The sequence below is a fragment of the Lepidochelys kempii genome, chromosome 12, assembly GCF_965140265.1.
Source record: "Lepidochelys kempii isolate rLepKem1 chromosome 12, rLepKem1.hap2, whole genome shotgun sequence".
Classification (NCBI taxonomy): Eukaryota; Metazoa; Chordata; order Testudines; family Cheloniidae; genus Lepidochelys; species Lepidochelys kempii.
The window spans coordinates 9,721,339-9,737,976 of NC_133267.1; the positions used below are offsets into that span (position 1 = coordinate 9,721,339).

Sequence of the window (16,638 nt, forward strand, 5' to 3'; positions counted from 1 at the left end):
AAGGAGACGACTTTTGGAAGCACCTTTTGAAAGTCAGTGGAACTTGTACTCCTAAAATCCCAGAGCTATTTTTGCAATTCTTCTCCTAAATTTGATGGTGCCTCAATTTGAGTGTCCAACATGTATGTGTATTAAGCTGGGCATCCAAAATGAGTGGACACTTCTAAAAATTTAGACCTAGCTGCTCCCCCCACCCCCTTCTAAAGTGATTTGGCAATTTAATAGCAGAGCTTGCAATGGAACATGGGAGTCCTTACCGCTTGCTCTCAGGAGGAGGAAAGAGCCAAGCAATGCACTACACTACAGTAGACGCTAATAATGTGTGAAGATTTGGATTCTTTAAGATAACCTCCAGTGCTAAGCCTTGTTTTACTAAATACCCTGCTGTGAGCTTTCCAAACAAAGTCCCACATTATAAAAGTAAATAGAACTATGTAATCTCAATTTCCCTCTGAAAGTTAAACTAAAAACGGAAGCTAGGTCATAAATTGAAAAGCAAGGTATCATAGAATATCAGGGTTGGAAGGGACCTCAGGAGGTCATCTAGTCCAACCCCCTGCTGAAAGCAGGACCAATCCTAAATTTTTGCCCCAGATCCCTAAATGGCCCCCTCAGGGATTGAACTCAACCCTGGGTTTAGCAGGCCAATGCTCACACTACTCATCCCCCCCCCCCCCCCAATATTTAACTTGAAATTATGTATGGAGAGAAATACTATAAAACAAGCAACATGAAATATTATTCAACTAGGCACTGATCTCAGTTGCTTGATTTAGTCAAGCAGAAATATCACCTCTCCAATTTAGAATGTGGCTCTTAAGATGCATCTGTTAATTGCGATTCAGCATTGAGACTAATCTCTTTGAGCAATTTTGCACCTTTACTTTTAATAAAGGTACTCACCACATAGCAAGGAATCTGATGTCAGCCCAGGGCATGTAAATACTTATAAAAGGATTATTTCAGTAGAGCTGGTGCCAATTCACTGGAGCAAAATGTTTTACCAAATCTGTTAGAGATTTGAATAAACATTTACCAAAACACAGGTAGGTTTCCATTGGGAGTCTGACCATGTTCCATGGCATACAGCTCTGCAGGAACTGGGGGTCTCAGGGATGTTGGTGGTTAGAGACAACTTCTGCATATCTAAATTCTAATTAGATGAATTATCAATTTTCCTTTCTGTCCCTAACTTGATGTGGCATTGCTGTTAAGTCATGTTCCATTTCAGATGAAGATGGTTGCATTTAGTGGTGGATGAAGCGATTTGAATACCTGAGGTCAAAACACTACAGTAACTATTAGGACTTCTTCTATAGGTCTCCAAGACATTTGAAAGCTTCATGGGACTTCCTGAGAATACGGGCTACCTTTGACTAGGATGTTTGCAAGATTTTCTGTGAATTGCAGTATAGCCAATTGCTCAGATGGATGGTGTACCAGTACTACTGAAAGAGTAGGAATTCTTGACCAACCCTTTGAAATAAGGATAATCTTTAAATGTAGCTAGTGGGTGGTTAAATCACAGATGCATATACAAGGACCTGAAAGGTCTCAGTGCAATATCCCAAGTCTGAAACAATGCACTGCTGCTGGAATTTAGGACAGGGCTGAGGGGCCCCCTGCAGCTTAATCCAAGTACATTCTGAAGAGTTACTTTTACCCCTCCTCAAGCTCCTATGACCTTGACCCAAGGAATATTGGGGAAATAGCTTTGATTGCAAGGGAAAGTGATAAAAGGAAGGTAACTGGGATTGGGAAAAAAAATCTGAATTCCACAGCTACCTAAAATTCAGAAGCAGCCACCCCTTAATGACAAATCATTGGTTCCTCTTCAAGCAGCGTCTCTGGCAGGGTTGCATGTTATCTTGGGTGCATAACTAGAGGGAAAGAGTAGAAGTAATTCCCCTCATTGTCTCTCTCCTATTGCGTTTTACTTTTCCACATCCTCTGCCCTCACTTCTCGTTGTCCCTGCCCATCCCATCCCAACCTGCAGTTCATTCAGCGCCCCTTGCCATGCAGGAAATGGAGCCCTGTAAAGTGTAAGGGAAGTATCACATTTAGAAAGTGAATTTGTTCCATGACAGTTTGGAGACCTTAAAAGGAAAGGATTATAAAAATATTCTTCAGGCAGTCTATTCTGTTGTCACAAGAGGGAACTGTACTACCGCACAGTACATCTTTGTTTCAGAGTGGGTTTGACTAGTCACGGTGTTGCCTTCTGTTACCAGAAATAGAAAAAAATAAATACACAAGTGAAGGTTCAACAGAGGGGCATGTCTTCAGCACAGAAAAAGGGCTCATCTCTAATGAGGTAAGGACAATTTGGTGCTGCTAGGTGGCATTGCAACAACAGTAGGGTTACCAAGTTTGGTTGGACACCTTTAATTAAAGAAAAAAAAACAAGGAGCATAAGCTTTCGAGGGCTAAAACCCACTTCCTAGAGATTCCAGGGCATTCCCAGAGGATTTCTTTCCTGCAACAGCTGTTAGAGAGAATGCCTGAGCAAGTGCTGTTTAAGAAAGCTACGGAGAAGCTCCCCCTGCATTGCTGGTTCAGGGTAAGCTATCTCTTGATCCAAGCGTTCAGCTCCCTGCTCAGCCCCACCAGCTCAGACAACCCCCACACACTGATGCCTGGGCTGATTAGTCATCTTCTCCCACAGCTCAGATCCACTCACTCAATGGACATCTCTGGACTCAGGACACACCCAAACAATCATCCAGGTTCAGAGTCATCCCCTCTTCTACCAGGCACCCACCACTCTCAGGCTCAGAACTCTGCTCCATTTCTCCAGAACAGGGGACAGGATTACAGGTGCCCTTATACTGCCTGGGACTACCTCCACTGAAGCCTGTATATTCCCACCTCTGGCTTTCTGGGCTGCAGGGTAGAAACCCGCCGCCCACTAGTTGTACTGCAGCCTCTAAGGACAAAAGCTAGCCCAGCCCCTCCCCCAGCAGTTCCCAGTGGTTGTCTGCCCTGCATTACAGCTGGTATAGGGAAAGGTTTAGCCACAGTAACTAATAACCAGCTATAGATCTTGATATTTTTGCAGTACAGGCTCTTCTCTAGAAGAGCCAGGTGTGAGTGAGCACATTCCCTTCCCACAGGCTAAGTCTAAGGCATTGCTGGTGTAACACACTAACCTCTCCCCTACTGTAGTCTAGATTTCCAGTAAGATTTCCAACAGGGATACTTGCTCAGACAGCAACACCTTTCTTACTGGAGGGCAAGATCACAGAAGTCTGACTGCACCCACTGCAGATTAGATTTCAAATGACATATGGTCTTCACTTCCTGCTCCTAAGGGGAGTTTGAGTCAGACCTTCAGAATCCCAAACTGCCTCCAAAAGAAACATGTCCCAGAGAGGCTCTCTTTCTGTGCAAGCCCAGATAAGTGATGCAAGACCTGCACCCTTGGACAGTACAGTACTTGTAGCATTGCTAGTAATTTCACTGAAAGAATGTTTGAACATGCTGTACCTAGATAATTACGTAACAAAACATGTCTATGGGGGAAGCTACATACCAACTGCAGGTGGCTACCACATTGTCCTTTGGAAGAGCATATGGGCTCTTATTCTCTCTGGTAGGTGGGAGACAACAGTCAAAGCAAAATAAGGACTGAGACAGTAGACATTTATAATGAATTAAATATGGTAATTCCTTAATCCATGCTTTTCTATTGTGCAGCTCCCATAAACCAGAGTAATGTGCAACACAAAATTGATTACCAGCAGGAGAGTGGGGTGGGAGGAGGTATTGTTTCATGGTCTCTGTGTATATAATGTCTTCTGCAGTTTCCACAGTATGCATCTGATGAAATGAGCTGTAGCTCATGAAAGCTTATGCTCAAATAAATTGGTTAGTCTCTAAGGTGCCACAAGTACTCCTTTTCTTTTTACAAAATTAATTGTTGTAAATGTATGAAGCTAATTAATTAGCCCAGTGAATCCTCCCATGCAGGAGGGGGCAAGAACAAGGCCATTGATATGGCTTAGATGATCTTCTGTAGCCCCTGCATGGATTATTTTGAATCTCAGAAAAGTGATCATAACAAGGATTTAGAGTACTAAGGTGCAGTAGACATAGTTCCACATCGACGTACAAGCTGTGCGCTCCTCAGTTGTGTTTCTGAGTTCTGGGAGTGGGGCACTTGTTAAACAGAAGAATGCAGTTTATGCCTCTGATCACAGTTGTATGTGTCCTAAATGAAGATTCAGATAAACTTTGAGTCATTTATTCACTGGGAGGAAAATGACTACTTGCAGAACCCCCATTTTCCAAACTACCTGACAGTTAAGACTTAAGACTGTTTTAAGGTGTCTTGGGGCTGAAAGGGTTAAATATCCTCTTGAGAAATTTCATTCATATCACATGCCCCCTCACAAAGTGCCTGCAGTTAAAAGCAAGAGGCCTGCTGTTCTAGAGCTAGGAGATTTGATGTAGTTTATGAAGATTTTCACATCAGAGCCAGCTTGGTCATCTTGGCTGTTAACTACAGCCAACAGTTGTAAAAACTGTGCACTGTTCACAGTTCTCTATGAAGCATCTCAGGCGTCGTGATCTGGGATGCTGTATGTGAGACCTCAATGGCCCTGTTTTCCATAGGGAGGTGCTTGGTGCTTCTGAAACATGGGCCTCTACGAGCTGGGCAATGAAGGATTTACATGGTGCAGGTCATGCATGGGCTCTCCATGGCTGGGTGAATTTCACAGGTGTCCAAAATGGAATTATCTAAATGTTTGATATCCTTAAGGGAAGCATCCCTTGATCTGTTTTTGATGAAACCCTATAAACTCTCTCCCAATTTCACACAAAAAAGCGAAAGCCCAAAACTGGGTCTTGAGAGATTCTGGATTCAGATTTTGAAAGGTATGCAGGCGACTCTGTGCTCAGCATTGGCCTGCCTAGTTAATTTAGGAGCCTACATCTCATTTTCAAAAGGGAGTTAAGCACTTAGAAGCCTAAATCACTTTTGAAAAAAAATCAGAGCTTTATTCTTCCCATGCTTCAGGTTCCCATACTTGCTGAACAGTTTCTGGCCTGAAGGGTATTATCTCGCTGACCGTACACCTTGGGGATGTGCTTACAGAATGGCTAAGCAAGCCTAAAATGCCAAAGCACCAATACATGGCTTCCCAAACGGTCACACCTTGACAGGACAGGAGTTAGCTACCTGTAGTGGGGCAGAAAGAAGAGGGGTCACTAGTGGTTCAGGTTTGGAGACACATTCTCTGGGGTTTTATTGCCAGGGTGCAGAATTTCATTTCCTCCATGTACTTTTCCAAGGAATTAACTTTCTTATTGAGAGAGAGAGAGAGATATAGATAGATAGAGAGAGAGAGAGAGATATAGATAGATAGAGAGAGAGAGAGAGATATAGATAGATAGAGAGAGAGAGAGAGATATAGATAGATAGAGAGAGAGAGAGAGATATAGATAGATAGAGAGAGAGAGAGAGATATAGATAGAGAGAGAGAGACATCCACACAGGGTAGCTCTTGCATTTCTACAGTACCAGCTGGGAGCTAACATGTAGCTTAGCCCAAACAGACTCAACATATTAGTAGGCTGCACAATGGGGTGTCCTGGTCAGTAACAGATCCTGTAGAGAGGTTAGGCCTAAACTGGTGCTGTCCCACCTTGTAAGATCCCAGCTGGTAATGGGGAAACATAAGAGCTATCTCGTGGGGATTGGACTCCCCCCCCATATTAGACTTAATTGCTTGGAAAACTGCATAAAGAAAATTAAGTAGGTAACACCTCTGTCTGGGAATGAACTCCTGAAACTCCAGGCCATTGGCTTGGAGGTGTCACATAGGGACACCATGAGGACTAGGTGTAGACAGGGAGTGCTTCAAGGTCCCCTTCAGAACATGCCAAGACCTGTACACCTTATCAAGCATCTTTACAATGTGTTTTTAAAAAAAAAAAACCACACACACAAGCTGCCTTCAAACCATGCAGAATCCTTAAGCTTTGACTCACTTAGTAGCCATATGCAGTGGTGAGCTGCCTCTGGCTCTTAGGGGTGGGGTGGGCACCCACTACAGTGGCCCTCAAGACCCTCCTTCCCGGTTCTGGGGGCAGTCAGGGGACAGGGGTGGATGGGGCAGGAGTGGGCCACGACCCCCTCGTGGGGTGAGAAGGGAACTGGTTGTTAAGATTTTGGCAGCTCATCACTAGCTGTATGGGGTCCATTTACAACCTCCCCTCCCCCCTTGATACCAATGAGATTTCAGGGTATAGATGAACTAGGAGGACACTTGCCATGCTGCTCTAGCTGGAGTCTCCCCTCCCTCTTTCAGAAGGGCTTGTGATCTGTGCTTGGAGGTTCCATGCAGGGCCGGCTCCAGGTACCAGCAAAGCAAGCACATGCGTGGGGCAGCACATGTCCACAGGCGGCCTTCCAGCCCCTTCCCCCCTGCCCTTCTCTCGGGGCAGTTGTGCTCTCGGAGCTGTGCCACTTAAATGGGGCGAGGGTGCTGTGCCCCGGGCCACAGCAGGAAGGGGAAGCCCCAGCCCCAGGATGCTGAGCTGCCAGGGCCCAGCCGCTACCTGGGGAGGAGAGGGCAAGTCCTGCCAGGGAGCCGGGGCTGCGCTGCCTTGTACCACCCCTTATCTCGGGGCTTCTCTGTGCAGAGGTGGGCAAACTACAGCCTGCGGGCCACATCCTGAGCTCCCAGCCGGGGAGGCTAGCCCCCAGCCTCTCCCCTGCTGTAAGCCCTCCCCTGCGGCCTCAGTGTGCCGTGCCACCAGCACTCTGGCCTGCCGCTCTTGCCAGGCAGCGTGGTGGGCTCTGGCATGGTAAGGGGGCAGGGGGGGCAGTTAGGGGATGGGGGGCCTGTCAGGGGCAGGGGTGTGGATAGGGGTTGGGGCAGTCATGGGGGAGATAGGGGATGGGGGCCAGGCTGTTTGGGGAGGCACAGCCTTCCCTACCTGGCCCCTCTATATAGTTTTGGAACCCTGATGTGGCCCTTGGGCCAAAAAGTTTGCCCACCCCTGCAGTAAATATTACCCATCCTTAATGATTAAATTTGGGAACACCCTAAAATATGCAGTTTGATAAGATGCAGTCACATGAGACTCCTATTGGAGCTCATCCACAATAAATAATATTGTTTTCAAAAAAAGTCATAATCTATTGCCACCCAGACTTCCTGTGACCTTGGGTGAGTCAGTCAGTCTGTTCTCCAACAATGGGTCTGTTCTACCTACCCTCCAGGGGTGTGGTGAGCACAGATTAGAATCTGAGCACTCAATTGTTATGGTGATGGAGGGGCCAGATAAATACATAAAATAGATGCATGTAAAAGTGTCATTTAAAAAAAAAAGTAAGTTCTCAAGAGTTGCCCTACAGGGATAAAATAGCATATTGGCCAGAAAGCTGGCTAATGTCGTTCAATTTCTCTAGCTAGAACAGGCCACTACAAGTGTAGTGCTGCGATTCCAGGACTGGTGCAGGGAGCTGTATTCACCTACTGCATTGAAAAGGCTTACGTTTCAACTAAAGTTGAGGATACTGAAACTAGAGCTAAGAGCTAAAGACGGTTGTGACAGCTGGGCCTACAAAATGTACCCCCTACTGTAAGCTCAAATGTAAAAAGGGAGAAAGTTCATAAGAGGTTACAATAACCTATAATTTTTAGCTACTTGGAAATTAACTGTGAAAAACCAATTATAAACAAGTGTAAAACAAGCAGACAAAGAAGCTGGATTAGTCCAAACAAAAATGACTTGTTGATATAATTCAAGGACTGTTGAAATCATGCTTTGTAAAAAACAGAAGCTGTGGAACCAGACGCTAACAGACCAAAACTGGAGCGACAAATATTAGACCTAATTGGTGGACAAAATGAAAGGGATTAACAAGATCATCCACTTTTCAGGGGTCTTAGAGAGAGACTGGGAGAGGGGGGAGAACCCACACTTCAGTTCTCTTCCTTCTATCCCACCCTGCATCCCAGTTCATTTTCATCTCATTTTCTTCCCCCCAGCTCATCCCTCAATCTGCCAGCACTGCAACTCATCTAAAGAACTTTCTTCCTAAGAGGAAGGCCAGCTGGCTCACTCTCCTGGTTTTTCCATCAGATCCTGAAGTAAATCATCCTGCATTCATCCACACCTGCTTGGTCTATGGAGAAAGGGTCCAACCAGAGGATGGTCCTGACCAGAACACAATTAACCTGGCTCCAAGCAGCAGGTGTCATGGTCAAGTTGCATCCACTTGGAACTAGTCTGCAGTCCAGATGTTCCCAAAACATCAACAAAAGCCATATTTTTACCATCTTTTCTATCCCATCTCCTCCACCTTGTGTCTAGCTGTTTGTTAAGAACAGAATAAGTGAATACCTTTCATGACAGAGTAAAATTAAGCTTCTCTTTCATCAAAGAAAGGCTGCTCTGAAAATAAGAGACTGATATTTTGACTCTAAAAAACCTTTGATAAGGTCTGACCAAGTTTGTTTTTAAAATCAGTGTCAAGATAAATACTATTTCCTGATCTTGTATTTAATCAAGAACTATTTAACAGGGACGAAGTGGTTCCTCCTTCCCCCCCACCCACCCAGGTAAAGCCACATGGTGCTGATAAATGGTGGATAAATAGCCCTGAGGAATGACCTCTCTGCAAAGAGCAGGAGCAACAGCCAAGTGATTGCCACTAATAACCTCACTTCTATAGCCCTGCCATTCATTGCACCTCAGGTCTGACCTGGAGGAAGCAACTCAGGACACAAGCTGCTAACTCCATGTCCAGTCAGTTCTTGGTCCTGGGTACCTAATGGTACACCTGTGTTGGTGACTTTTAAATGTGAACATGTTAGAAACCAGTCTCCGGCAGCTTTTGGAGAAATGGCTTTCAGCTGCCATAGGTCTGGGCTGGATTAGTACTGGTGAATGGTTGAGTTGTGTATTATCCTCATAAGAGCCCTAACAGTTCCCTCTGGAACAACAATTTAAGGAGAGTTGGGAAAACTTGATTTGCACAAAAAATCTGACACACTTCTCCCCCCAGAAGCAAGTTCTGATCCTTTGGCTTCCTCCACCCATTATCCAGCAGGTGGACAGAAGGTCCTGTTCTTAGACCAGCTGTTTGTTAAAACCAATACAGGCCATAATTAATGCAAACAAAACTCATCTCCCAGATAAGCCTGTGCCTGCTTACTCCTACTTTAATGCTTAATGAGCTAGCTTGGCTTGCAGTCCAGTTTCCTATAAGGCAAAACAGCAAAGGTCTTTTATAGTCAGTAGAATTCCTGGGGGGGGGAGGGGGTTAAAAGCTCTCATAAAAAGGGAAAGCACAGAGTGGGGATTATAGCAAGTGATCCAGATAGCCAGGTTCTCATCACAGCCCAGCTATCTGTGTGCGTGGATTATTTAATGGGAACTAGTAGTATTCATTCAAGAGCCAGGGATTGTGGTAAGCCAAGTTTGAAGGCTAGAAGCCCAAGTCCCCTAGGCTACAGCTGAGAGAGAGATAAGTGATCAGAACATCCTGGGAAACTGAGCCTTTTCAGTTTTCCTCCATACATCTATTTAGACAACCCTTGAATTTGTAGAATTAAGACCTGGTGTGAGGTTAACATACCAAACAAACCACATTCCCTTGAGAGCCAGTAAATAGAGAACATGCAGTCTAGCTTGCACACAGAAGGGATAGCCGCACTCCAGGAGGGGAAAACAATGTAGGGCAAACAGTCCATTCATGGATTTAAATTTGGGCATTATGTTAATTTCAGCCATGTGAAAGTTCAACAGATAGCCTGACATGAACACCATTAGCATGAAGCACAGAGTAGTTTTGAAAGGCAATTAAAAAAAAAAGCTAGAAGCCTCTCCATTTAGGGCCTCAGAACATCCAGCAAAATGTGGATTGTAAAATTTAAGTCCATCCTTTATTCTCACTTCTACCAAATAATGGGACACTCCCTGTTCACTGAGTCAGTCTTTGGAAGCTGCAATGTGCTTGTGAAATAGGAGGACCACTAAGACTATGAACAATAAAAACCCACACACCCCAATACACTTTATCTGCCTTCCTTGGAAAAATAATGTTCTCCATAAGAAAATATCCTCTTCCCTTTGTCTTCTCTCCCATCTTTACCAAAATCCAATTGTGTTCTTAATTGTTACCAAACTTCAATCTCAAGACAACTTCATATCATTTGAAAATAAGATGTATAATGTAGTTTTGCAAAGGCACTTCATCTCCCACTCCTAGGTAGGGGGAAACTACTTCCTAAAAACACTGAGAAATAGTTTTACATATGAAAAATGTTTTGGCATTAATTCTTTGACCTAGGGTGATATTATTCATATACTGTAGCACATGGGAGCCCTAGTTGGAGACCAGGACTCTATTGTGCTAGGCACTGCACAAACAGAACAAAAAGATGATCTGGATAGTGATTTCAGTGGCTTCTCACCTTGTTTAACTGTATCCAATGGAAAGGAGCAAGCTGCAGCATAAGGTCAGTTTGTCTATCAATTTAGGGCCAATTTTGCATCCCTTAATCAAACCAGTAATCCCCTTAATGTCTGGGTATTTCCATAGTCCTTCTCCCCATGGTGTTTCATGCTCACATGAAAGGCTGCAGGATTAGGTCTTTAATTTCTTGACAACCCACATGCCTTTTGTTGGCAAAGGTTGTGCTAAAGAGGCAAAGACAATCTAATGGGAAAAGGAGCCTGGGAACAAGTAGGCTCTAAATTATTTTAATCTGCAGGTCTTTGATGAACCAAATGTGTTCTGGATGTGACCTGGTCAGAGACTTAGGCCACTTGCCAAGAGATAAGATTTGGATTTTTCATTGGATACATTCCCGAATTTGTAAGAAACGTGGGTGTCAAAATTAGGCACTCTATGTTTATGGACTGTTTCTATTTATAGGGGCACAGGCTTATTTAACCTCCTTGGGACAGAAACCTTAATTTATAAAAGGCCATGCATGTGTAACTCTGCCCAGGTGGTACACCAATAGTTAGCCATCTCAGCCCATCCTCCATGAAATCACAATCAAGGGGAAAAAAACCACTCAAAGTTGTGGCTAGGTGACATTTCAGGAACATCTAAGGCAGCCTCTACAGTACAGAGATTATACCAGCATAGCTAGCCCAGCGTAACCCCCTTAGTGTAGACACAGCCTATGCTGACAGAAGGGGGAGGGGGGGTTTTCCAATGTTGTAGGAACACCACAACCCCAAAAGTAGTAAAGCTTGGTCTACACTTAAAGGTTAGATTGACATAGTTACATTGGTCGGGGCAAGAAGAGGAGAGAAGAGAAAAAAAAAAAAAGGGAAACGTGCTTCTAGCAATGTAGAAATCTTTGACTGGAGAGGTATTGTTCCCACACACACACACACACACACACACAGGAAACCCCTCTCCATCAGTGTAGGCTGCACCTACACTCCGGAATTATGCGGCATAGCTATGCAAGGATGGTCTCTATAGTGTATGCATACCCTTAGCTACATCAACAGAAGCACTCTTCCATCAGCATAGCTGATTCAGCTATGTCAGGGTGTGAAAACACACTCCCTGGCCTATGTTGACCCAACTTTTAGGTATACGCAAAACCTTAGAATGCTGAAGAGATGCTGCTTTGTGGAAAGCAGCATGTACGTGACCAGGATCATACATAAAAGAACGAGTAATAGATGGAGTTTGTGCCAAAACTCAGAGAGACACCAGATTCAACTGACAGACCTCTGTTCTATACCTCACTTGCAAAAAAGTACCCCCTTGAGTCAATGCCACTCAAGACGACAGGATTGTAAACTTGTCCTTCCACATCTCCCACCATGAAGTATTTTGAAGCCTGGCAAATATCAATATGTAGCAAGATCCAGTAGCAGTATGTTGAAGTGGAAGGGAAGAAAAAGGGGAAGGAAATAGGGACAGAACTCAGTAAGTGGCTCTTACCTTAAAGTGCTCAGTGCCCTCAGTGTAACTTGTCCTCCATGCGGCAGGACAGGGGAGCATATATTGAAGTGTATGGAGTTGGCATGAAGGGGCATAGCATACTTGCTATACTAACTCGATGTATGGTTTCTCTTGGAATTAAGATTTAACAGATCTATAAACAGACAAGTCTGAGGAGGCAAAGTCACTCCTACCTGCACTATGGCAATAAGAGAATTGTACTTTTTCCCCTTAAGCCAGTTTTCATTGATGCCTCTCTTGAGAGAGATACTCCCCCTCCCCCATAAAATGCCCTATGGCCTAGGGAAAGGTGCATGGGGCTGAGATCCAGGATAGGAGTGCAAGTCTCTTCACATCTCTGGGCATGTCAGATCCCTTGTTCAAGAGCAAAGCCACATGTCCTCCAACCTTAGAAAGCAGACAGACAAGTAGTCATCCCATTTCACAAATAAGCTGACTGAGAAGCTGCATAAGGTCACTTCTGGCACACCTGGGATCAGAATCCAAATCTCCAAAATGGCAGACTAAAAAGGCTCTTCCCCTGCCTAATATATGTAGTTCGTTATCCTGTCTAACCACTAAACCACACTTCCCTCCAGAGACAGGAAGAGAGCCCAGCAATCCTGGTCCCTAATATTCTCCTGCTATCTAGAAGATAGCTGTGTAACCCACTGGGAGATTTGTCCCCCATGCTGTTCACCTAGGTAAGGAGCTCTCCTTCACACCCAGACTCCTACTTCATGAGCTGAAGGTCCAGGGTTCTGTCCCTGCTCACAGGACATGAGGCATTGTCCCTATGGCTGCACATAAAAGATACATTTCCTCCGGTGTTCCTTATACAAGAGGTTTGATTTAACTCACACACCAAACCTTTGTAATATGTTTTATGGGCGGGGGGTGGAATTGTCAGCTTATAGAGGATACACAGCAAAATTCCAGGTGTTGCAGATTTTGGTCATTTGTCACAGACTATACATTTTAAGCTACACCGATAAGACTGCTAGCGGGATGCTAGTCTTAAGGCTTACCTGTGTCAGGAAATGGAAAACAGAGAGACCAGTGCTTCCAGGGGGCTCTACAACATCCATGTGGTTTAGGGAAAGACCTATGGAAGGAAGAAAGAAGATTGTAACCCCTTGGGGTTTAGCGAGCATGGCCCCTTTAAATCTTTTTCCTAGTGGGGAGGGGAAGCAGGGAGAGAAAGGAAGGAAAGTTGTGGGGTGTGGCTCTGGAGCCTGGGGAGAGAAGGGCTGCAGGCGGGAGGCCCTGGACCAAACCTGACGGAGAGAGAACCCGCCTGAAGCCTGGGAAGGACAGGGTGGCCGATCGGGGACACCCCAGGCCAGGAGGAGCACTGTGCCAGGGAGGAATCACCGAGGAGGACAGGCCGGAGCTGGATCCAGTATCCCTGCTGCCCAGGGCTGCATGGGGCTGTGAGTACTGGGGCTTGTGACTCTGCACTGGGAATAAGGAGGGAGGCAGCTAGCTAGCTAGCGGGGAGGTGGTCGTTCTGTGTGGCTTTGCAGAGAGCAGCAGAAGAGGGCACTGGAGGGGTTTGTTGGGGGAAGTTCACTGGCACTGAAGATTACCAGGGGCACCCAAGACTCACCACTTAACTGGAACTTTGCTCTGTGCAGCCCCATTGCTCAGTGTCTGCCCTTTCAGGCTGTGCTACCACTGGGCCTGTGGGACCTTGGCTTGGATGCAACCCTGTTCTACTGCTCCCCCTATACCTCCCCTTGATTTTTTCTCCTCTCATCCCTCTGTAAATAAATATCGCCCTCCGTTATACCCATTGTACTTTTCCTGTGGGTGTGTTGGTTCACTCTGGGGGATTTGGAACAGGTGCCCCTGGGGTGGAGGGAATTTTTCCTGCTGCATTCCTGTGCACACCATCTCTTGGCCAGAGCTGCCTGCAGAGCAGACTCCATCTTGGCCACGAGGGTGCTAAAGTTACACTAGAAAGGGGCAAAACTAATACAGTTTTCCAGGTTGAGTCACAACTGTTTGCTTTAGATGCATTTTATGTGCACAATTTAAGGCATCTGAATTTAGCAAAACAGACACTAAAAGCCAGTGTTTTGTGACCACTTCCCTACTCATCCCCAGCCCCCTACACAGTGGCTCCCCAGGAAAAGGGGGTGAGCAGGGGGGAGTGGGCAGGGATACAGCATGCTTACGGAAGGGACCAGAATGTGCGCAAGAGGCCTCTGGTTCAGAGAGCTCTGCTGGGGCCGCCAATACCGAAGGGGGAGCCCAGTGCTTGTGCACCAAAGATGCTACTTGAGATCAGAGCAGGGTTTGAGGACACTTAATAGCACTAGTGAAGATTCCATGCTAGTGTGTCACCAGGGAAGCTATGACAGTGGTCAGTGTTTCAGAAAATTGCTAGCATAGGCCAGACCAGAATCTTCCCAGGTTGACAAAGCTAAATTTCTAAGATAACAGCAGACAAACACCTACCATGCCCCTTGGACCTCTGCTGCATCAAAACAGCAAAAAAAGCTCAGTGCCCCCTTTTGTAGGTTACCTTTACGATTAAGTGTTCGGGGGAAGGGTGAGGGCACTTAACTTTGAATAAATCTAACTTTATTAGAAGACAACTGGCCATAGAAAGATTTCCCCATCTACTCTCTGTTAAGGCCTTCCAGGAAGCCCATCTTGCACTGCACCATTACAAAACCCATCAGGATGAGTAATGGTTTGTGTTTCCCCTGCTAAAATGGGCAGGCTGGATCTAGAAGCTTTGTCAGTGAAGGCTGTTTCATTCACACTCCAATGGAAGTCAGGTGCAGTCCTTTGTGGACGATCCCCACCGGGCAGATGGCAAGAGTGCTAAACAAACCATAAATTTCTACCCCAGTAAGTACACTGCATGTCTGAGCCCAGAGCTGCCTCACAGCTCCCTTTAAGGGCAGAGGAACACCTCCCACCCATAGGCCTTTTCCTCCAGCTTTCAATTCCTATCCCTGCCCCTTTCAATCTCATCCAAAAATACAGCAGCTACTATCATGTTCCCTGCCTGCTGCCCAGAGATATCAGCTCCTGCACGGACTTTCCCTTCTCTTTTCCTAGCATTTAAGCTTCTCCTCATTTAGAGCTCTCCACCCTCCCCAGTCCCACCTGTACTGTACTGCTCTGGTTCTCTACATTGCTGCCAGGGAAGCCTTTCCTCAAGTCGAAGAGCAGCCATTGACCAAGGCAGCATGGCTCCATTGGAGTGACACCACCAGAGAACTGGGACAGTGGGGCTGTACATGGGACTATTCTTTAGCAAGGGCCAATGCTTAATCCCTGGTGCATACTGATAAGGGGGAAAAGGGGACTAATTTCTGCCATCAAACTAAGCCAGATCTGAATATAAAAGGACTATGGAGTCACTACATAATGGAGACATTTCCAATATGGTGTCACTGTTCCAATACAAGATCTCCAAAGCTTTCATTAGAGAAAGCATCTTAGTGCCACCTGGGCACACGTGTGATGGGCACTTTCTTACTACATATCTTTGACTGTTTTTAGCATGACTCTATAGCATTTAAATTTTAATTAAGCCTTATTCAGTCACCTGCAGAGATGAACCAGCCAGAAGAAATTGTAACTGAATATTAATTCTCTTTAAAATATATTTTTGTTCACTGTTAAAATTCAAGAAGATGCTACGAAAGCAACAAGCCATGTTTCCCTGAACACAAGTCACTGCAAAGCAATGCAGTTTGCAGTTCTTTAGTCCACAGTTCCACACATCCTTGTTCCTGTCACTTGTCTCACATTGCTCATTAAAAAAAAAAAAAAAAAAAAACACACACCACAACTTGGTTAGGCAACTGGCCAAGTCTTCCTGCAGAAGCAGCAGTGCTGTGTGCAGAACATCATCTGATAAACCAGATAACAGAGCTTCAATCCAGGAGTTCCGTTGCGATCAGTGGATACTCTTAATGGCTTAAAAAAAAAACACCACAACTTTGATCAGATTCTCTGAACTGAGAGATCAGAGCAACTGGCTAGAATGGTAATTATTTGCAGTGTCCAAAGGCCCCAGCTCATATCAGAGCCATTCTGTGTTAGGTGCTCTGCATACTCTAAGACAGTACCTGCCCCTGAGAGCTTACAGTCTAAATGACAAAGATAGGAGGGGAAGCAGAGGCACAAAAATAAAGTGCAAGAAACAGGATCCAGCCTCCTGATTCCAATCAGTGCTATACCTACAGGCCCAGATTAGCCAAAGTGCACTTGTACAGAGCATCCACTCCAGTTGTCTGGGTCCCTCCCCTTCAATACTGAGCAGTGTGGTGTCATAATGCCAAATTTGGCCCAGCCACTTCATCATAACAGAGGGGCAGCTGGGCCAAATCTGAGAGGTACAGGGCCCTGTGAATGCACAGCAAGCAAAGCTGGGTGGCCAGGAACAGGAGGAACCACCCTAGCCCACCAATGGAGCACTGAGCTTTGGGGAAGGGGTGCCGGTGAGTGGCCAGAAAGATGTAGGGGGGAGGGGCTGGGAACAAGTTGTTGGTGGGTTATGGGGGGAGTTGGGAGTGTTGGGGGCAAGTGGTGGGAATTGTGAGGGCTGTGGTGAGCATTCTTGGGATGCATATGGGGGCTGGAAGAGAGTTGTTAGGGTCTATGTGGGGTGGGAGTAGCATTCAGGGGTCTATGTGGGGAATGGGAAGAGAAGGGCATTTGGAGATAAGGGGGGACACTT

General features: G+C 45.7%; 1 protein-coding gene across 6 annotated transcripts in view; it reads right to left on the reverse strand.

Annotated features, from left to right (window-relative positions):
• NECAB2 (N-terminal EF-hand calcium binding protein 2) overlaps positions 1–16,638 on the reverse strand; it is a 368,024-nt gene that overhangs the window by 348,603 nt on the left and 2,783 nt on the right. For 3 of the 6 annotated variants that reach the window (XM_073307521.1, XM_073307524.1, XM_073307520.1), the window contains exon 2: positions 12,962–13,038. In XM_073307521.1, the coding sequence (XP_073163622.1) occupies positions 12,962–13,021 (60 nt within the window). In that variant the 5' untranslated portion in view covers positions 13,022–13,038. Of the gene's footprint in view, positions 1–12,961; positions 13,039–15,742; positions 15,876–16,638 lie in introns of those variants that run through there. The other 3 variants (XM_073307523.1, XM_073307522.1, XM_073307528.1) reach the window with 2 other exon arrangements.